Source organism: Psittacula echo (genome assembly GCF_963264785.1).
Source record: "Psittacula echo genome assembly, chromosome: 4".
NCBI lineage: Eukaryota > Metazoa > Chordata > Aves > Psittaciformes > Psittacidae > Psittacula > Psittacula echo.
This window is the reverse complement of record NC_137738.1, coordinates 22,479,952-22,503,172: the sequence shown is the minus strand read 5'-3', so window position 1 is coordinate 22,503,172 and position 23,221 is coordinate 22,479,952. Positions and strand designations below refer to the sequence as shown.

General features: G+C 36.5%; 1 protein-coding gene across 1 annotated transcript in view; it reads left to right on the top strand.

Annotated features, from left to right (window-relative positions):
• The window catches only part of CRIM1 (cysteine rich transmembrane BMP regulator 1), a 183,775-nt gene that overhangs the window by 125,054 nt on the left and 35,500 nt on the right, over nt 1-23,221 (top strand). Inside the window, exons 7-8 of the mRNA XM_080614768.1 lie at nt 2,651-2,848; nt 17,901-18,029. Of these exons, the coding sequence (XP_080470894.1) occupies nt 2,651-2,848; nt 17,901-18,029 (327 nt within the window). The remainder of the gene's footprint in view (nt 1-2,650; nt 2,849-17,900; nt 18,030-23,221) is intronic.

The following is a 23,221-nucleotide window of genomic DNA, read 5'->3' as shown; positions in this document are numbered from 1 at the left end:
CAGATGCGGATGATGATTTTCCATATTGGACTTACAGTTCCAGATGCATCATTCATCCTCTCTGGTGATTTAAGTATTCAGCTATCTTACAATTTATCAATAAATTATTCTACCATATCATCATACAGTGCTAAAAATTTATTTCTCAGGTTTTGAATCAAATTTTCAAGAAAACCTGTTAACATTTAATTTTGGGTTTGAGTTAGTATGTTTTAAGCCTGTAATGGAAATTTCTTCTTGACACAGGTCCTTAGTAGACAGAAAAAATGGGTAATGATTTATAATTACTGCCTACAATCTTCTTTTTCAAGTGTTGGCTGTGGTTAATTTCTGCTCAGCTGACTGAGATCCCAAGTTACAGGCTCCTTCATCAGATCATCTGGTGCTGTTTGGCTTGCTTGTTTCTGTTGCATGCTTTTCTGATAGGGTTTAGCACTAAATCAAGGAAGTCTTATTTCTGACTTTCGAATGATTGGATGGTAAGATATGTCTTGGGTTTTACTATAAATACCTTTTGATTTAGTGGGATTCTTTTAAATGAGACTATACAACTGGCCTCATTAATGTATTACAGTTTTCAGGGTTCCTTTAAAGACTTAAAAGAAAGCCCTGATCCCTTCCTTAATAATTTGGGTTAATGACACCTAAATGGACAAGGTAATTCTTCTAAATGGGCAGAATGTATACTTAACAGCCCACCCATTGATGCTTTTCTAGTTGATGAAGAGTTGGCATTTTTTTTCTACCTGCTGTCTTTCTAATTGATTATTTCATGACTGATTTTCAAGATTGTTTCCTACTAATGTTTTCTTGATGATAGAAATACAAAGAAATATAATGCTTTCTTCTTTTCTGCAGCAGTTTTCAAATGGCAAATGGTAAATTTGATGAGCGTTATGTAGCACAGGCAAAAGCACTTCTTGCCTTAGCTCCAGGAAGAATTATTTCTCAAAGTCCTGTAGGGATACCTCAGCATTCAGGAAATAAATTTTTCTGGGTTTGAGTTATCTTTAAATACTACTGACCTTTTAAGGGTACTGAGAACTTTGTGTTTTGGTACACATAAAAGACTATTGCAAATAACACGAGTCTTATATGGCTTTTCTGTTCCTTCTCTATTCCTGCGTCAATCAGAATCCCATACATGAGCTGAATGATAAAGTTCACTTCATTTGTTTATTTATCATTTGGGGTTTTGGCTAGGTAAAAATAGAGAATTACAAGAGCAAGGTAATCCTAAAACATAAAAGGTGCAAAATTAAGAGATTAGGAAATGTTTTAATTTTGAAATGTCTCATTTTCCAAACATCTGGGGATTTATATTGACTTAACTAATTCTGCTAAAATTGGGAATGTAACTAACATTCAGGATAGAAGTGAATGTGAAGTAGAGTTAAAAGTTGTGCGCAGTTTCGCTCCAAATATTCAGATACTGTCATAAGGTGATATAATGGTTTATAAGACAACAGTTATTAGGATATACACTTAAAATGCATTGCCTCCCTCCCAAAGGGGAGTGATGAAATTTCAAGTCCTTCTTTTTTCCCTTTAGATAGGATACATCTTTTCTCCCAAGTCCTTCAAACTTAACACTTTTTGAAAATTGACTTATATGTAAATGACTTGGGCCTATTCAATATCTGCTACTTGGTGTCAGCTAAATAAACAAAAATGCTTGTAGTTGTATTTATTTGTTTTAATATATTGAATTTGCTTTAATGTGTAATTTATATGATTGTTTTCTTTGAAAACTTGACCTATTTACTGGACATTCTTAGATATTTAATTTTTGAGTCACAGTTACCTTTTATTAGCCACTGTGATAAGTTGCATATATTTACGTAATACATTTGGGGTTTTTTGCTGTAAATATCAGTGTCGCTTGTCACATTTCTGAAGAGTAAAAGCTGCTTTTATTTCAAGTAATGAATTAGCATGTACAGAGTTGCATAATTTATGTGCACAAAACTTGAGGATAAATCTTATACAAAGTATGTCCCCAAAATTCTGTTATTTACATAGCCGATTCTTAACTTGATTGGTAGCAGGTAAGTGGGTCTTGTGGCTTCCAACTAAAATAAAATTGAAAACCAAGCCACATCATCTTTTCAGGAAAACTAGTGTATGTCCAAAATGGTGATGAGATGTAGCTTAAGGCAGTCTCCTTGTTCCAGCAAGAAATGTGCCAGGTCTCGTCTTTGCTTATACTATAAAACAGTGGTGTGATGTTGATATGAGTCATTCTAATTCATGGAGATATTTTCAGTTTTCTTCAGAATTTAAGTTGGGACAAAAAATGGGTCAACAGATCCAAGATCCATTTTGTTATGAAGAACAAAATCAGAAAATCAAAAAATTAAGCCTTGTAGTTGTTACATACCAAACTTGAGTTGAAATAGTTAAAAGTGAATGTTCCGTATAAGTTGACTTAACTTTTTTGATAGTAAATTTCAATATTGAAATACCTAATTTGTTACCTACTTTATTTTATCACTGTCTACCACAGTGTGGTTATTTCAGGTTTTGGTAGTGGCTGCACTTTACACTTTCTAGGTATTGTAAAATCACAATACTGCAGTTACTCGTGTAAAATTTAGGTGTAAAAGGGAATATAAAACTTCTTGTTCTTTTGCAATTTGTCTCATTTCAGACCCAGTTTATCCAGTAAATAACCCTGCTGGCTGCTATGCCAATGGTCAGATCCAAGCTCACGGAGACCGCTGGCGAGATGACGACTGTACTTTCTGCCAGTGCATCAATGGAAATCCATACTGTGTTGCAACAGCCTGTGGGCAGAGCTGTCTAAATCCTGTTAAAGTTCCTGGGGAGTGCTGCCCAGTGTGTGAAGGTAAGACTGGTATTTCCATTGTTATGCTTCAGTCTGTCATGACTGCTGCTTACCTGGTCATTCTTGGTTTACTTTAAAATTTTTGAGAATTGAAGTAGCTGGCATAGCATTGCCTGTGATGGAAGAAACTACTGAGGGTGGAAAAAATAAGCATGGCTTAACTATACCTATATGTGACAATATTTGGTACCCTTTTGGCCCAAAAGAGTATAGTAAGAAATCATTTAAGATTAGCATTGTTCACCAATTTAACTGTTTGTTGCTCTTAAAGCTCATTAATAAATACAGAAGTTAGACAATCAAAATGTGCATTGGCTGGTATTACTGATAAATGGATTATTCCTGGTTGCATTCATCAGTGTCATTTAGTTTCAACTGAAAATCTCTTTGCACAATATAGCTTGATATGGGATGTAATTATTTCAGTGAAGCTTACAAAGGATGATATTATCTTGTGTAACTGAGTAAGTTTTTAACTATATGTTAAATGCTCATTATTTAGCATGTATGTGAGCAAGCTTGGGAAGGTAGGATGGAGAGAGAGGTTAATGGAAGTATGTTGAAGGGTTTGGTTTTTTTTCTCCATTGAGAGAAGAATAGACAAATGTCTCTTTTTCCTCTTCCAGATTCAAGAAGGTGGATGAGAGATAATTGGATTAAATGCTTATCTATATCAGACTGAGATAATTATGATGAACCATGGGAAGCAGTCATGGTATAGCATAGGCTTCCATTGTTCATTACTAAAGGCTGCAACATAGCCCTGCTGGTGCTTCATTAACATAGCACACTAATGCCTCTGCAATGCTCTCAGGACTCAAGTTAGCTCATCTGGACTAGGTTAGATAATTCTGTTTTATCACGTGTTTTTACTCTTAGAAGCAGAAGTAGCTAGCAACTACTTAAGTCCATAAAGGTTGTTTTGTTGTGGGGATGAGGTATGGTGTTAAACTATGATGCAAGTTATGATAAATAAGTCAAGACTGACACAATAGCATCATGGAATCAATAATAATGATTCTTGTGTCATCTTAGTTATATTTTCTCTGAAAATAATCTGACTAGTTTTTTTTTCTGTTTGCCATGTTAGCTGTTGTATGATGTATGTTTAATTGTAGTCATTTAGATGTGCACTTAATTGTAGTCATGTGGTTTTGAGTTTGTCATTTGGAGGAGAGTAATATTGACTGGTATTTTGAGCGACTTCCTAAATTTTAGGCTTAGAAGCATCATACTTGACTTGATGTTTATTTGGTAGTGCATACTGCCAAGTAAACAATCAAGTGGTAAAGAAATTACATAAGTGATGAAACCAGCAATTAGTTATTTAAGACTATATATTTGGGAATATTTCAAAGATCCAAAATCTGAACTATTAAAACTTAGCAGTGTGTTCAGATGCTCGAACCCAAAATATAAAAAATTAAGTTTGCAAGAAGCAGTTTCAGATGACATTATGAGAAATTACTGAGCATCTGAGACTTAACGACTTCTCTTGCAATAGTAATAAATCAAAAGATCTCTGAGAAATAAACCAGTCAAGGCTACCAGTAAACTTCTTGAAGTTCTGTTTTGGGGTGTGAAATAAACGCTAGGCTGCTATGACTTGTGATTAGAAGGTTCTTGCTGGGAAGCAGACTAACAAGTCAATCCCTTGATTTTAATGATGCTAATGAAAAAGATGTGCAGTACATTTAGTGAAGATCTACAAACAGTAAAATACATTCCAGGCACATTTTTTCATAAGAGGAATTAAAAAACAGCAGTGTCAGCCATAGGATGCTTTTCTGCATGCTACCCCATTAAATCTGCACTACCACAGCTTAACCTTTTTTTATAGCTCTGTTTACATGAACTACTTCACTTTTTTTTTTTTTCACTAGTGCAGAATGTAGGAAACAATTCTTTTCCTTCTAGACTCATAGCTATACTTCAGCTCTAAAGCAGGAACACTGATGACTCTTGAAATCTTTCTATTGTTTTTATCAATTTAGTTGGTGATGAACCAATTCAAGCCCATATTTTCATTTAAAGATAGGCATTAGATCAAGAATAACAAGGCAGAAAGTCTATATGCTTATATGTATTATATGTATTATCAGTATATTATATGTATTATATGCTTATCAGTATTTTTAAGTATGCATTTATTTCTCATCAGACTTCTGTTTACACATAAGAGAACCCACTTGACAGCAGATAGCTTCAGTTGTGCGAACTTATTTTATGCATGTAAGATATTAGCTCTTTAGTATGTGAAAGAAAATATTTAATCAAAGATATTTCTATCACTTATTTTGTTTGGAGTGTTGAGGGGTAGAGTGGTTTGTGGGACATGAAACTGATGGGCAAATCCTAAGCAATGTTGCTTGTGGATCTGACCTGCCTGCAGCTCATCCAGAGTAAATGGTTATTTGTATCAGTCACTTCTATATTTTCCTCTATTTTTTCAATCTAAATATTGCTGCAGTTATGGTTCTGCCAATTCAGTTATTTCCTGGCTGTTTTATAATCAGCTTCAATGAAGGAAGTATCTGTTCCCCTAGATAAGTTTACATTCCTGCAGCTACACAAGGATAAAATTGTTCCTGGATTACGCTTTCAAAAAACTCTGCAGTCCAAGATTAAACATAATGTAGTAGAAATTCTGTGTACACAGGTTCTTGAAATAATCAGCGCAGTATGTCAGCACACGAATGCATTCAGCCTTTGAACACAGTAAGTTCAGACCAAAGTATCGTAGAATAATAGAATGCCAGGTTGGAAGGGGACCTGAAGGATCACCTGGTCCAACCTTCTAGGCAAAGCAAAATCTCAGTGTTGTTACTACAGCAGTGAGAAAAGCAGATTCCAAGGATTGTAGAGACTGAAGTTATATAGAAACAGCTGTTCACAGCTTTCTGAATTAGAGATCAAGGAGTAGTAATTGTGATACGTAATAATACCATACAGACTTGTTTTGTATCAGTTGTCCACAGTAAACCCTTTTTAATGCTTCTTCACACGCTTCTCTATACATATCCACAGTGTATATCCTGTATGTGTGCACGTAGCCCACACAAATACACGCACCAGTGTTGATTAGACAGTGAAATTGGTTTGAGATGTGTAATTTTCCGAGTAAGTTTCTGGGATTTGCTTGGCTTGGAGAAAGAGGGTAATTATTCAGCTCTCCTCACTTGAATCTTGTCTATTGATGCTGCTGGTGGAAAGGGGAAGCTGACTGAAGTGCTCAAGATGCTTTACACTGGAGCTCCCTGGGGAGATTGATGGGGTGGAAGAGATAGGAACATGTGGTAGGTGTGTGGAGGATGGGTATGTACACGTGTGGTGCTGCAATACAAGGGGTTTGTGTATGGATTTAGTCTTCAAATCTGTGGGCAGCCTTTTTTTGACTTGTCCTGTAGTTGGTATCCACTGGTATCTGTGCTGTGTCCAGCTCTGATGTTTACAGTAGCTCAGATCAAAGCTAAACTTAATTTACCTACAGACACCAAAGCTAAAAAGGGCATCCGGTATCTTTGAGAGCAGAGTATAAATTCGTATGTTTGTTTTAAAGTAGAGAGTGTGCAGAAAGATGTTGGCCAAATTCAGTAAGGGTAAATACAGTGCTCTACTCTTGGAGGAGATTTTTCATGAGTCCTGAACCAGAGTAATGGTTAAATAGCAGTTCTTTGGGAGAAGTCTGATAATTAAGGGGAAAGAAAAATTAACAGAGCTTTGAGAAGGCAAACACCATACTGAAATTATGATCAAGAATACAGTTTGCAAGACCTGAAGTAATTGTTTTTGCCCTCTTTCCTATGGGTGGGTATGTCCCTAGCTGACGTATAAGGGTGTTGGATCTTTTCTGGATATTGTTCCTCTGAAAAAGATGGAAGCAAGTTGGAAAGAGTCAGAAGACGAGCCGTGAGCACAGTCCAAAATTTGCAAAACAGGAAGACAGACTGAATAAATTGTGTTGGTTTAGCTTAAAGTGGAAATGATGAAATCTGAATGAGAAGATATCAGTCTTCAAGTGCCTAAAAGGTTATTGCAAAGAAAAAGATAAAACAAGAAAGAATGGCACCAAATTGCAAGAGGGAAGATATGTTTTACAGGAAGAAAGGAAATTGTTGAGGGAAACAAAATTCCTCCTGTGGTTTGTTGTGACTAAGATTGTCTTCCTAATGCGTTAGGGGCATCATAGTTTATTTTCAGCTTCAGTGAAAGGAGAGTTGCTCAGGAAATTGAATACATAACTGAAAGCTGTAATAGTAATTCACGTGTAAGTCTCAGTGTTTATGAAAGTTACAGCTGTGGCTCATCAATATGTAGCTGCTGGGGTTCTCTTTTTAAGTAAACATCAAAGTGGTCGAAATCCTTCTGTCAGTATGTCGTCTTGTTGTATGTCTGCCCTTGTCAGTTCTTGCCACTTTTCTGGCACAACCATGTCCGGGCTGTGCAAGGGCTGTACAGGTTGCCCGGAGAAGCTGTGGCTGCCCCATCCCCAGAAACAGTCAAGGTCAAGGTTGGATGGGGCTCTGAGCAACCTGATCCAGTTGAAGATGTTCCTGCTCATGGCAGGGGGTTTGGAACTAGATGGTCTTTAAAGGTTCCTTCCAACCCAAACCATTCTATGGGAGACAAAAGCCCAAGTTGCGAGGAGGGGGCTGGCTAGTTTGAGGCGGCTGTTTCCAGGAGTGGAGGGGGAAGGCAGAAAGCAAGAGTCACCAATAAGGCATGGGGCTAGAGACAGAGTCGCGCTGTGACAGATTAGTGTGGAGGAGAAGACCTGCCTTCATTGGCCTGTCCCCAAACTCAAGCTCTTCAGACAATACAGCTTTTGAAGGAAGGCACTTCCTTTCAGTGGTGAGAGCTGGGAAAAGCAGGCCCACAATCTGTGGATCCAACTACAGAATTAGTTTTAACCTTCTGATAGATGCTTCTATATAGCTTCTGTAGCTGCTGTCATGATATTGGGTCTTTTGGGATTTGCCTTTGTTTGTTTAATCTTTTATCTATTTAGTCTGGTTTTTTCTTTCTTTGTTTTCTAGACTGCCTTCATAAAGAGCCAAAGGTTAGGTAATCATACTAGCCCTCTGTATTTTCCCCACAGTTAGAGCCAGTGGCTTCTTGCAGCAGGAGGAAGCCTCAAAGAGAACCATTCTATGATTCTTTAGATTTGGAGGTTTTTCACAGAATCTGGTCTGTGTACCTGTTCTGTTGGGGGTAACCAGATCTATTGGCAATCAGCTGGTGTTACTACTGCTGCTTACAGAGCTGCTTGCTTCTCTGTTGGGCTAACAATTGTTTATTTTCTAAATAAAATTGGTGTGGTTTAAGTTAGCACTTATACTGTTGATCTATTTTACCAAATAAAAAAGTGAATACCAGACCTTAAAATAGCTGTTTAGTGTCAATATGTGACAGCATATGAATAGCACCAAACAAGCTACAGTGATAGAAATAACCATGTTTCCCTGAGGCCATCTGCATCTGTGGACAGCCATTTGCAAATTGGAGTAATAGTTGTGTTCACAGCAAGTAAATATTGGTTAGGGTAGTATGAAAATACCTGATTTGTATTTTTTCAACAAGGTAAGAAATACAAGTGCTCAGCACTGGCACTGATGCCGGAAATGTGACTTAACGAAAGTCTATGGTTGCTTCTGTTCCTTTGCCTCTCCCAGAGGCTCAAGCTATTCATAGGGAAGGCAACCCAATCCAGTGATACTCAGTAATTGGTTATCTTGCAGTATGTCCTTCTGCATGAGAGCTCTCAGGTACAGGTGGCAGGGTGCCAGCATAAGCCGTGAATGAGAAATTAAGTGTTAAACAAAATCCCCTCGGAGGATTTTCATGAATAAAGCCCACATTACTTTGCTGTCATTATGGCTGACACTTTATCTTCACAAAAAGAAATTAACATTTTCATCAATAAAGGGCTCCAAACTCTAGCTGAGATGTAATTCAATTCAGTTCCTTTAGCGTGTCCAGCACTTCATTAAGTAAAAACAGACAGCAGAGTCCAGTGAAAAGAAATCTGATTCATTCAGGATGAAGTCAGTGGTAGTGAGCAGTGTTCACCGGCACAGGATTTGGGCCTAGAAATCTCCTTAGAGTGTGAAGTATAAGTTATTGTTCAACAGCAGCGCTGTAGCTCTCAACCAGCCTTTTCATCAAAGTCAATTAAGGGATGCAAACACTGTGCTGTAGAGAATTGAGCTTGCATTTGCCAGATCATGATTTAGCATAGTGATTTTAGACAAGGCAGCTGAGCTTGTTGAACCACACCATCCAGGGTATAATGAAACCTACTTCCAGTGAAAGTCCTTCTGAGTTTTAGAAAGTCAGAATGCTGGTGTATGCTAGTATAAATTAACATTTTCCTAGTTTTCAGTGATTCATCATCAATTTAAGTGGAAGACTACTGAAAGGATGAATAACCAAAGAATCCTAATGAATATATACATCAGTTCAGCTAAGGATGTCTCACTTATAAAGAACCTCATGGATCCTCTAATTAATTCTTTTCAGCATCTATAGTATTCATAGATTTGCCCCAGACGCACACTAATTTAGTGCTGTATCTTCACCTAGTAACGATAACGGAATGGCTGCCTTAATCTACTCAGACGCTTCTTGATAAGCTTAATTGATTCTGCTTTAATAAAGGTGGTTATTTCTTCATTTCACTCCACCTAAAATTATATTAAAAAAATCCAAACTTATCAGCATTAAAATGTATTTGAAGAGTATGCATGCCTGTTAAACCGAAAACCAAAAGAATTGATTACATCAGCAAAAGTTTTTAACTTCATATCTTAGGAATGGAAAATCTGTGAGCATTTTGATTGCATCACTGTAAAAAAGAACACCACACCTCCCACCCACCCCCATGCACCTTTGGTTCATATGAGGCTTCTTCAGTTTGCAACAATTATAATAGTTACTATATTTAATATATTCTAATAGTTAACTTTCAAGGAAAAAAAATATTTAAGTCGTTTCAGGCTGACGGTATGAATAAATTTTTAAACAAAGCCTGCTAAAATGAACTATATGTTTGAAGTGTTAGTGAATATATTTTCAGACGATTTTGTGACATTAGAAAGTGGTATCATCTTAAGTCCTTGCATACGTTTTATAAATAGTTATGTGATGCTGAATTGTTGAACCCTGATAGTTAGCACAGATCGCTAAACACTGGGGGGAAAAAATTCCCGCAAGGCATTAGGTATGTCAAATCCAGGAAGGAAATTCTCTTGCCCAGTACTGGGGACTGATATTTTTCATGTAATGAACTGGAGGGGCGGGGAAGGCTGGAATGCGAACTATGAGGATGGAAAACATTTAGTCACTCTTGGAATGATGTGAATGTTTTTACAGGAAGCTTAAGTAAACACACATGCTGCTGCTTAGTAGGCTGCAGTTAACTTTTTTGGACAGCAGACAGAATTAAAACAAGTATGCAGACTCGGAAAGACAGTTGAGCAGCACACCCTTCAGGACCAATTTTTAGCTACTTACCACATAAAGCGTGGGTAAAAGTTAGACTTCTGTTCAGTTGTGCTTTTTTTCTTAATTTTCATAGTAAATGCTTAAATGCACTGATGCTATGTTTCCTTAAGTCAATTGGTGCTGGTTTCATAGGATCAGAACTTAATCATTTTAGAGGTAGCTTGTGTTATAAAATACTACAGGAGAGGGAGCTATTTCCCTTTCCCCAAAGGTAGGCATGTTCTTTATTATTGATGTTAGAGGTCTACCCATGTGTAGAACATGATTTTGATTCATTTTTCCTTCCTCCCCCAGAAGAGGTTTTCATTTCATGCTCCTGATTAGATGTGGGGCTTCCTAAAATTCTATCCTGTTCAGCTTATTCTTTGCACATGGCTAACATCTTCTCCAAATATCCCAAGACGAATCACTGCAGAATCTAAGCGCATTGTTATTTTATATTAGTCACCCTCTCTGGAGTGAAAAATAATTGTAAATTAAATGTGGTGCAAACTTCAGAGAGTTATCTTCTGAATTTGTGACTTCTGTAAAAGTTTTTCACTGTTGTCCCTCCTTAAAAAAAGTAGTTAATTATTGCTAGAAGTATTGAAAATATCAATGGGCAAAATTTGGATTTTTTTAATTTGTTTTTTCATTTATTCTGGAAATGTGGGTGAGTTTTGTCATCAGCACTGCTGGCCTAAATGTAGGGAGAGCATACCTATGTCTGTGATGCTTACAGGTGAACATAAAGCTTCCCTGTGCTATACACTGAAAATGTGTTTCCATGTTCCAACCTTTTTTAATAATGTGCATAAGGAATTAACCTGCTTTATCTGACTGTTGGTAGTTAAGTTATGGACTGGTTCACATTAGCAAAATGGGAATATGAAAGAGGAGCCTAGGGAGTTGCAACACCGAGCGGTGAAGCATACAGTCCCACTTCTTGTTGTGACTACATAGTCTTCACATTTAAATTTAGGATTGCTTTTAGGTGTGGTGGCTTAATTGTGCTGCATAAAAGTTAGTTTGATGTGTTTGAAAAGTTCATGTGTTGTTGTTGGTGTGAACTTGTATGTTGAAATTATCCTGATTGTGATGTAGCCTTTCAAAAATACAAATGCTTTTTTGCATGTTTTCTGCAATTTTTTTCCCAAATTTTTTATTATACATGGGAAGAAATCACAAGGAACCTTGTCTTCAGTGCATGAGCAATATTCTCCAAATAATTCCTCAAAATAATTTTATTTAGAATATAGTGTAATTGTGTAATATAACTATGAAAACAAACATCTGAAACTGTTTTTAAGCAGGCCAGTAAAAGTCAGTATACATATATTGAATAAATGCAAATAAAATACAAAATAGTATTTTTGTGGGTTTAAATGCCTGTTAAGGTAAAAATTGTTCACTTGGCAATGATTTTTTTATGGCCTGTGCTCCTAAATTCCTTGTAAAAAGTAGATACTGCAGTAGTTTGCAGTCTTAAAATGGAATTGGTGAAATCCATGGTGGTTTGGGTATTGAAAGGAGGATCTCAAAAGGTAATTTTCAACCTCTATATAGTGGTATATCTGTAGAGCTTACAGTTTTATAGTTTCAAAGAAACATGTTTCTATGATGCAAATTGAAAATTCTTTGTTACTGTGAAGTTGGCTGGAAATGCTGTTTTTATGTGGATACAGGTAAATTTATATATAAAATGTGTATATAAAGAACCCACAAGGCAAGAAAAACATGCATCTGTATATACATAAAACACCTGGAGCTTTGGGGTCCAAAACGTCCTCCATTTACCTGTTTTTGTGAATATATATACATGGACTGCTGTCAACCCACACTGTGTGGTAGTTTGTTATTATGGTATCTGTAAATAATACTGTGATATGTTTGGGACACTTTACACCAAACACTGGTAGAACTTGCTGGCTTTCAAGCGTGTGTGTGTAGAGTAATACTGAGTAGAGCTGCCCTGGGAGCACCAAGATGATGAAAAGAAGTCAGACCTCCTGTGTCTGCTTAGCTGGAGTTAATCATTGTGCTTAAATCAGAGTAACTGAGCCCAGGTGTACAGTGCCTACTGTCCTCATACTTTAATGGCAAGGAAAAATACAGTAATTTCGTTATAATAAGGGTAGGGGTTTTTTCCCTTCTGTATTGACAAGACAACATTTATGAATGGAATTCAAAACTGGAATGATTTAGTAATGTAAAACACTTGTCCACTTGCATTTCTAGTAATTTTGGGTTAAGATACATGATGATCCAGATTTCTAACAGTCAGAAGCAGCAATAGAAGTTCCCTATTTACTTTTAAATTCATTTAACAATAGTACATTTAACAATGTGCACATGAAGAAACTTAGAACATAATAGTTGCTTCCCTACTTAAACCAATTTTGGAAAAGCCTGGAAAGGTACTTCCCTCACATGGTATTACTGAAAGCGTGAAACAAAACCTGTTTTGAGTTAAAATACTGCACTCCAAATACAACAAAGTGAAGAGCTTGTTTTAAGTTTTTTTATGTAATAATAATAATAAAAATGCCTTGCCAAGAGGTGAAGCATGGGTAATGTATGAACTTAAAGGAGGGAAAAAGGAGAAAGAGACTGATTAAAGGTGGCTGCGGCTGTCACTAAATGACACTTCAGAGAGAATTACTGTTATAACTGCCTGGAAGAAATTTTGCTTCTTGAATAAAAGGTACGTTTCAAGTCTTTAAGTACATTTCAGAGAGACAGTGTTAGGCAAACATGTACTTGTACTGCGGAAGGAAGGTAATCAGTGCTTGTCAAAAGCATACAGAAATCATCAGAAATTTAAATGTTTATCTTTGAATTTCAGTTCCCTGATCAGGATCCATCAAGGATATTGCTGCTTTCAGAGGAAATGTCCCAAGTTTATTGAAAGTGAAATTCATGGACTCATACAAGTTGGAAAGGACCACCAGAAATTTTTCTAGTCCTACCTCCTGCTCTGGCAGGTCCAGTGACAGCAGGATCTTTCAAGGCCTTTTCCCAACTAGGTTTTGAGCATTTTGAAGGTGAACGTCCCACAATCTCTCTAGGACTCTCTTAGTTTGACCACCCATGTGGTTTAAAAGGAAAAAAGAAACAACTTTTATCCAATTGTAATTTCTCATATTCACATTTGTGTTCGTTACCTCTCATCCTAGCCTGGAGCACCTCCAAGATGGGCCAGACCTTGTTGTCTTCTTACCTGCCAGTTAGGTAACTGTAGGCAGTAGGCAGCAGCAGGATGTCCTCCTTCATCTTGGTCAGCCCTTCTCTGGGCCGAACAAGCCCTGGTCTCAGCCTCTCCTGGCAGCTAGTGGCACTATGCTGTTCTCAAGTGTGTCTCTCATTTCTACTGAGGATCCCAAAGCTGAACAATACTCCAGCTGTGGGCTTGCTAGTGCTAAGTAGAGGGAAGCATCACTTCCCTGCAGCTGCAGACTCTGCTTTCTCTTGTCCTTCATACAAGCCAAAACTGTGTTTGGTGTTCTCATAATACATGTGGCTTTGCAGTAGTACAGTTAAGTGTAATCCCTCTTTGTTTTCTAATGCTAATTCAATGGCCAGAGTTCAGATTTTGAACAACTATATGGGTATGATAAGGAGGATGGGTATAATGTTTCAACCTGGTACCAGCCTTTGGGAGAATATTTTTTATTTATTTTAGTTGTCTCTAAAATTGAAGAATTACATAAATGAAATCTCCAAAGTTAGAAAGAGAAATAAAAAAAAAAACCTCTACAGCAGACAAATTAATCCTCTGCACTAAAATTCAGCATAGAAAATATCAGGCTCAGAAAACATATATGGAATTAAGGCATTCTAATAGAAATGTGCATTTAACCTTGTATATAAGCACTTGACATCTATTATCAGCAAAATGTGCTCTATTAAAATCCAGTTTTCATCTAGTCCCTCTTCAATCCCCTTCTCTTTATTTTCCTCTTCTCACTCTCTTTCTTTCTACAGTATAGTTTTATTGTTGGTAAAGCACACAAACAGAAACAGCCACTGTTTTTCCCACCCGTTTGTGCCCTGGATCTTCCTTCTGCTGTTTCTACCAAGAGCAGCAGTGAAGGCTTAGCTGTGATCATGCAGTGGTACATGCTTTTTCAAGCTTAGCTACTGCTCGCCTATTCAAATAGCCAGAAGCCTGGCAGAGCAGAGCTGGCTGTATTTGTTGAATCTTGTCTAGCGAAGTGAAAAGGGCTGATTTTGGGGGGGGAGGGTCCCTTTTTTTTTTTTTTTTTTTTTTTTTCCTTCTCCTGACTGCATTTTTGTACATGTGGGGGCAGGGAATGAAGTTATTTCTTTTGTCCTCTACTTGCAGCTCATTGAGAAGCAGGCATGCATATAAAATTACTGTATCTCAGGGCTTACCTTTAGGGACAGGGGGGAGAAAAAACAGATTTGTAAGCTTGTCTGGAAACACTAAGGATGCCGAGAGCAGACACAAAAGTGGGAGGTGGCAGAATAATAAAACACAATGAACAGGACTAACAAAATCTTCAAATTAAAATAATGACAGTTTAATTTTGTCGCTTGTAAGAAATAACAGTACTGAATATATCAAGGGGGCAAAAAATTTTTGTGGTTGTGTGTCCAAGACACAAGAGCATCAAAACACAGAAGTATAGGTTTGAAGAGGCACCATGAAAAACACATGACGTATCTGCTGGGGCTTTTTTTCAAGATAATAATCTATACCTGCAATTACAGAGAAGTTATCTTGAGGGGTGAACTTCAGTGATGGAGGTGAAACACATTCATGTTTCTCTCTAAGTTTAGTTTATAACCAAGTGGATCAGTCAGTACTAACCTGCATTGCAACTTTCAGTGAGTTTTTGTCAGTTCTTTAACTACATCTTTTACATAACTCTTCTATAGTCAGACAGTAAAGCCATGGTCTTCTCCAGTTCTCCGACCTGGGTTACTGTCTGTGAACTTTGCTTTGGGTAACATTAATGATTCATATGATTTGTAGTGGTTTTAGCTGCTAGTGAGCATGTGCATTACTGTGGATTTTTTGTCGTTGTGAGTGTAGGGTTTGGGCTGGCTGACCACTAACCTGAATGTAGCTTCAGAGTAAGTCTTACATCTTGGTCTTTTGCATGTTTAGGTTAGTTTGGCTAGAGAATGGAGTGAGGTAGGAAAGGAGGTTTTCAGAATAGGCACCAGATGCTGTAAATCAGTTTGTTTGAGACACTAGTTTATATACTCTTGAGTTCTAAACAGGCATGACTAATTAATGGAGTTTCTGGAATATATCAAATTATTGGTCTATATCAATATGTTCTTGATTCCCAAACTAATGGTTTGTTGAAGTTGCAAATGTCTAATATTAATATGAATATCATTTAGTCAGTTTACAGAGTGAACTTGAAAACAAACACAGAGAGTTCACTGAAATTAAATGGATTATAGTTTGGGAATCCATAAATTTTAGAATACATTGCTTTCTCATGCCACATGTGCAAAGCTGTGAAATGATGAATTAAGAGGAATTTATAATATATCTCCTTTGACCTCCAACCTAGTAATCTATATTAAACTCTTCACAAAAACTCCAGAAAAGGTTTAATTTGAATTAGAAGAGATTTGAGGGGTCTGCAGAGACACAGATGCCATTATGCGTATGTCCCACTTGTCTCTGAACAAAGCTGTTGGTGGAGTTTTATATACGTACAGAGTGTATAGCTGCTTTTCCTACAAAAATTACACAAGCAGCAGAATTCAAATGTTACTTTGAAGTTTTCAGCAAAGTGAGGAATCTGAACCGTGACCTCTGAGATAAGTTTGAAGTCATCTAATGTCGCTCTGTAGTGCCTTTCATGGAGTTTTCCCCTCCAGAATCTGTACTTAGCTGACATAATTTAAAAAGGATTAAAAATGTTCATCCATTGTATAAACTGTTGCGGAGGGAAAAGTAGGGCTGGGAGAAGCTATGAAAGCTGAAAATTGTGAAAGACAATGAAAGCAGAAAAGCTCATTCTTGTAATAGGATAATTTTCACTTGACTGGAAGGCATGAGTGCAAAAGCTGCCTGGTGGATGTGGAGCCAATAGGCACAGAAATCTGTAATTTAGATAACACTGTATGCTTCTAACAACTTAATCAGTGTTGAGTAGTATTTTACCTTCAGTCTGAGAGTAAAGACTAGGGTTTAAGGATGGCAGAATCTGCCTTTTGAGTATTTTGTTTGAGGATGAGGGGTGGCAATGTATGGCCACCTCCGATCCATGAAAATGTGCACGCTGTTATGCGTGTATATATGTATGTATGTGTATATATATGTGTGTATATATATATATGTATGTGTGCATACATGTTATGGTTTATTGCCCTGGTCGTTACTATATCATTTCATCATATTTTCACAATTTATCAATACATATATTGACCTTTTTTCAAATATAATTTCCTTTAAGTCTTCATTTTTTTTAAATGGAAGAAAAGGATAAACTCAAATAGTTGAAACAGTGAAATGAAAGCTCACAGTTACTTCTTAAAAGTCATGAAATCTGTGTTTACTAAATGCTCAATATAATATTAATGCTCATAACTATAAATTTGTTGGTTCTTATATGATTTTGTTCTATGAAAAAGAGAAGATAGACTAAATTAGTTTCACAGAGCAAAAGTCCTTCAGGAAAAGACAGGTGTTTAATTCCTTCTGTATCATGTTTTATGATGGTGGTGTTGAGGTTCCTTGTTATTTCCTTATTATTTTATTCTAACAACTTTGTATACTAAACCACATTCATATTTCTGACTACCATGTTCATGTTTCTGACTACTATTAAAACAAATTTCATACTCAAACATATTTAATTTCTGACCAAAAGTAAGTAGTATACTGTCCATAAATACCTGATAATTGGCAATTTTGTCCTCTACTTGCAGCTCATTGAGAAGCAGGCATGCAACTGTGAAAAGCATAGTGTGGTACTGCAGAAGTATACTGTAAGAAGTGATGTTTTAAATGAATCGACATGTTGCGTGGTTTCCAGAGGTCTTTCACACGCAGTGTATCTTACATTCCCTTTTGGGATTCAGAGTCTCTTCTGCTTTAAATTTCAGTAGAAGTGATCTTATTCACACAGAGAAAGATCTACTGGGTCATGTGCTTTGATTTGCAGCTTGATATGGTCAATCATCTGCACTTTGGAGAAAGCTCTGTTCAGTTTCTAAATTGAAAAGAAAATCTGCACAAAGCTTTGATTTAATGCTTTAGGAGAAAAGCGGGCAAAACATATTTTGCATTCAGTTTTAAACTGCATATGCAGGAAAGCTGATTTCGTAGTGAATAAAAAACATAGTATTTTTTCCTGTTTCCGTATTTCAGAGGCCTTATGTGGCATTATAGTGTTTGTAATGAATGTACATCACTTCAAAAGAAAGTCTGTTTCTTGAATTGTTTTGGAATTACCAAGAATATTCATTAATCAGAAGCAAAATTACTTAAAGGTTATTCTCTTCACTGTTTCACTGTGTGTACCTATTAATAGACTCAAATAATCTCAAATTTATTTGTTTCATGTTTTCTCGCCCTCAGAACCCACATACATCACAATAGGTCCACCCACCTGTGAGGTTCTGGTGAACTGCACTTTGACAGAAAAAGACTGTATCTACAGCTTCAAACTGGACCAAAATGGTTGCCGTATCTGTCAGTGCAAAACTAGTGAGTATGCAAAAATACAGTAGCTTCTACCTTGTATGTCAAGCGGTATGTGGAAATGCTAGTATGCTGTTTCTTCCATTAATAATGTTGATTGTGTTGCGTTAGTATGCGTGTGCCTTATAGTTGTTCATCTTTAAAGAATAAGTTCCTGATTTCTGACATTGCTTGCTTGAAATATGTTGGGAGGAAAACATAAAACATCTGACTATGGGTAAAAATTAACAGCTGGGTAGAAAAGGTTATGATTTGGGAGTTAGTATTCATTCAGGCTTTGACAAGTCTGATAAGACTTCCACATTTCGTTTTCCTCTATGTATGTAAAGAGTTTAAGAGCATCTAGGTTTGTGCACTTCAAAAACTCCCCTTGCTAAACAGCCTATTTTCAACTCAGCTTTTTTCCCTCAAAATTTAGGTTTTGAGGATTAATGTTTGAAAATTATATGGTGGGGGGAGGGGGCAGAGGGTGAGACTGTGTGCAGTATATGCAAACATATCCATATATAATTTTATTTATATAGCATATTCTTAAATCCTATCTAGAGTACTATATATATACATACACACACATATATGTATGCAGGCTTTAACATCTATTTCTTCCCCAAGGAAAAGCATTGTGCCATGTGAGAACTCTGTGTGTATCAGTGAAGCAGCAAAAATGTATTTTCTGTACGTGTTTCCTTAACAATTCAATGTTTACTGATGAAATACAAAGCAAGGTCAGGTGGCTGCTGGAATTGCCCAAAAAAGGACACCTGTGCTAGTCTGAGATCGCTAGTCTCAGCTGCAGGATACATCGCACTGCCTTCCAGCCGAGCCTGGGAGTGGATTTAAATGCTCTTTAATTTCATTGTTGTTCTGCATCTTCCCTGTAGCCTGTGAAGCTTTCACAACTGAAGTCTTTACACTGTTCCTCCTCTTTTGGTTTCAGTCTGCCTAGTCTCGTCTAAACAAATATGACTATTGATCAAAATAGAAATTCTTATTGGCACAGAGTGTTAAGCTTGGGTCAGTGTTTTGCTTAAGGAGCAAGGAAAGGATTTGTCCTGGCTTTTTTAACTTCTTTTCTGGGGAAATGTGTATTTTTTGTTTCCATAAGCTAAAGGACCAAATATTTTAATAAGAAATAAACGTGTAGCAAGCAATAATGTCATTATAGTAATACAGAAATAATATCTTTGATTACACTTTATATTCATGGAAAGGGCTACTTTCTGTAGTAGTGCTATCGCATACAAGCCTCACTTAGTTTCTAAGACAAAATTGGAAATGTTAAGTTCTACTTTTAACATTGTAATTTGATTCTCTTTCTTTTTTTTTTTTTATTGTTATAAAATTGATTGGTGAATTTGGCAAAAACAAGAAGATGAACGTACTTGACAAACTTCATCATCTGTGTGTGTGTATGTGCAGTCCTTCCCTCCAGTTTGGTGCAAAGGTGACCCATCACTCCAAAGGATCATTTTTCTGTCCTAGATTAGCAGATTGCACATGTAGACATCCCAGCATCCCAGGAAGTCTCTGTTCTTGTTTGGAGTGTTTCTGATTAAATAGTGCTTAGATCCTATTCAAGGGAATTTTTCTCTTGCCAGATCTGCTTGGAATTATTTTCATTTTGTAGTAGCAAACTGTCTGATTGCTTAAAAATCTCAGTCATTCAGGGAGCAGAAACATTTATTTTCTAAAAAAGTGAAGAAAAATAACAGCTTGGAAGTCTTCATCACTTAGTGGTTATCAGTCAAAATGACAGAAGTAGATTTTTTCCGTCAAGTAATGTCTCTCGATTGCAGGGCTCTAGACAAATGGGTGTGTGAGCACTGAGAGGAAAGGAGTTTTATGTCAAATATGCTGTTGCTAGATCTCTGCGTTTTAAGATCCTACATACTTTCATGTCCAAACCAGTGTAGTTGCATCTTGACTTTCTAAGAACATGAGAAAGTATATTATCTTTAGCTCACATGGACTTTTGGGAACATCACTATCTTTATACTGCACCTCTTGTTTCTTGCTGGTCTAAGCTGCTCAACTAAATCAGATTCAAAGTGCCTGAGTAAAGGAGGCCCACATTGCCATTAGAAGATGTCATATCCTAATTCTACTAATCTCTTTCCAACAAAGTTTCCTTTTTTGCTAATTTCTCTTTAGATGTCACTGCTGAAGATTCATTATATTTCAGCCTATTCCAGCCAAAATAAAAGCAAAATGATAAAGTGGGAGAACATAGAGTTGAAGCTGTAAATTGTGATTCATTGTTACCTTCATTTACATTCCTGTAGCCAGAAATCAGTATAACAGGTTCATTTGAAGTAATTATCTAAGTGCAATATCATGAAACTTCTTTTGGCTTTATTGTAATTTAGTTTCAAGTTCATCCACCTTGACTCAAGCCAACTACAGAAGAAGAAGGGAAAAAGAAGCAAATCATAATATTTCTAGAACATTATTTTAATAGATGCAGTTTATTTCATGCTTTATTGTTCTTCTTGGTTTTGCAGTGAAGGCAAAAACGTGCTGTAAAAACACTGTAAAAACATACACACTTTAAAGTAAAATAAAATTAAAAAAAAAGTAGAGGCAGACCAAAGTTACAAGGCAAAGGAGGTAAAACTACCACTAAGTAAAACGTGAGCACAGATGGATACATGGAGGAAGTTCCAGTGAGTAGAGATAGAACCACAAATGATAAGGGAGAAAGAATGATCATACTGACTGGGAGAGTATAGAAGCCAAAGCAGCAGCACTACATGAGGATAAAAGGAAAAAAGTGTAATCCAAGATTTAGGAAGAATTGCTGGAAAAATATCCCAAATAAAACTAAGAGAGTAGGAAACAAATTAGATGCATTACCAAGAAATACAAACAAAAATATGTAAGGTGGTACAAGAACAAGAAATAAATAGAAAAAAGTAAATAAGCAAAAAATTGTTACTTGTAGGGTGCAGCAATTGCTATTGTGTTTGGAGTGTCTAGGCCTTTGCTTGGATTAAAGTCTTTAGGAGAAGGAGTATATTAAGGGAATAAAACAAGGCCAGTGATCAGCTATTTGTAGTCTTTCTTTCTCCAGAGACTAACAGGCACATTGAAAAATACCTGCTGATTGCAGTAACATAGGATTTCAAATCTGATGGCTGTCTACTGGACACTCAGTCATTCTTCAGTGAAAGTCTGCAGTGAGGACCAGTACCTTATCTGGCCTTGTTTATTCCCTGTATTATATTTGTAGAAAAGAAAAAAGCCTTGAAAAATCTCTCCTGCAACTTTGACTATAGCGTTTTACCCCAAACGAATTGAACATGAAGTCTTGTTCAGGGTATAGCCAAGAGCATGTATGGCTTTGTTATTTTTTTTATCCTTTCATATCTCACTAAAATGGAATTAAATTAGAGCATTGCTATTCATTTTAAAAATTGTTTGCTTCATTTAGAAGGCTCAGCTTTGCTGTTTAAGTAAATTGCAACTTCTGGTAAAATTTTACAAGATGCAACTGTTAGGCAATTTCATTAATTCCAGACTCCCTGTGGAGAGACACAATTGTAGAAGTCTAAGGATGAGTCATTTTCTCTGCGCATCCCTGTACATCATCATCCACTTCATGTTGTGTTTTTTTTGTCTGTCAAAACAAACAAAATTACTATTCAAAAATTAGAAATCTTACCATGTTATGTGTTTGCAGACTCCTCTAGATGTAAAACCACCTCCTTTTCCTGTTCCATGTAAATACAGAAATGTTTTTGAAAAGTGTTGATACCTTTTCCATAAATGAGAAGAAAATATATTCCAGGAGATATTGTCATTCACTCAATACTAGCGGACATTTGCAGCATGGAGTTCAGTATTCTGGCAAGTCACGCCTTCTCCATTTTATAGCTGATGACTCGGGGTGGAATTCTGACATGGAAGTTGGGTTTGGCAGCGTGGGACTTAGTTTAGTTGTGTAGATATTCAAAGGCAGATTGGAAGGTTGGGGAAAGCTAGGTAAGTGCATTGATGGGCCTTCCATGAATAGCAGTGGTCAAGGCTCTGAAAGTTTATGGCATGATAGGAAAAAGCGTAAGAAAATGATTAAAGGTACTACAGTGGGACAGTGCGTCTCTAACTCCTCCTTTTTGTGCATGTGTTAATCATTCAGTAGTTAGAGTTTGGGGTGCGTTTTCCTAACCTTTCACTCTTTCCAGACAAAATTTGAGTATTTTATTCACAGAATCATAGAATTCTTTGGGTTGGAAGCAACCTTAAAGATCATCTAGTTCCAACACCTTTTATTCCTTTGTAGTATTACTGTATTTCTGTAAGTAACCCATACTCAGGGATGTGTTCTGAACACTTCAGAATTCATTCTTAATTTTGTCTATTTAAATAAGCATCTGTTATGTTTATTTCATTTTTGAAGTAAGGTGGGACAAGTAATCACACACATTGACGAGTCACGCAAAATGTGCACTTGAGACAATGCAAAATTCCTGTAAATAGTAAAGTAAAATAAAGGTAACACTTTTCTATTTTAGCAACTGTTATCTCCCATTGTTACCTTCATTTGGCAACTAATTCCATGAGGAGAGAAACAAACAAGCAAACAAACAAAACATCAAATAAACAGCACCCAAGACAGTCCAGGTAGTCTCCCTTAGGGCAAGGAGAGTGCATCTTGAATTTTGGAATAATTTTGTAGACCTTGCAGAAAATAGATGCCTTATTATCCTTCTGCAGTGATGACAAAGGGAATAGATACTATATAATAGACATAAGTTAGTGAAATAGAGCCATAGAAAATTTGGGATGAAGGACATTTCTTAAAAATTTTAGTCTCAGATCTGGAAAAAGTACATATTCTAAGTAAAATAGAAATACTAACTGTAAGTACACATGTGGAAGATAGCAGAAGTGCTCCCTGAAGTGGGTGGAGTTATGATGAATTACTCATGCCAAATAAATATTATCTATCTTCTCACTAGGATAGAAGTGTTTGCTGGGTATCTCTGAAGATTACAACAATATATTGGGCTTCTTAATGCTTACAGTATATCTAATGCAATAGAAGCAGATGATAATTTTTCTTAACTTGTGAAGAAAAAAAAACCCAAACACCCTCATGTGCTGGTAGAAGGTTTATGGAAGCTTGGTCATTTTCCAGTAATTTCACCTTTGAGATATCACAGCTAGAAATTCATTTTCATGAAGTCACATGTGGTATA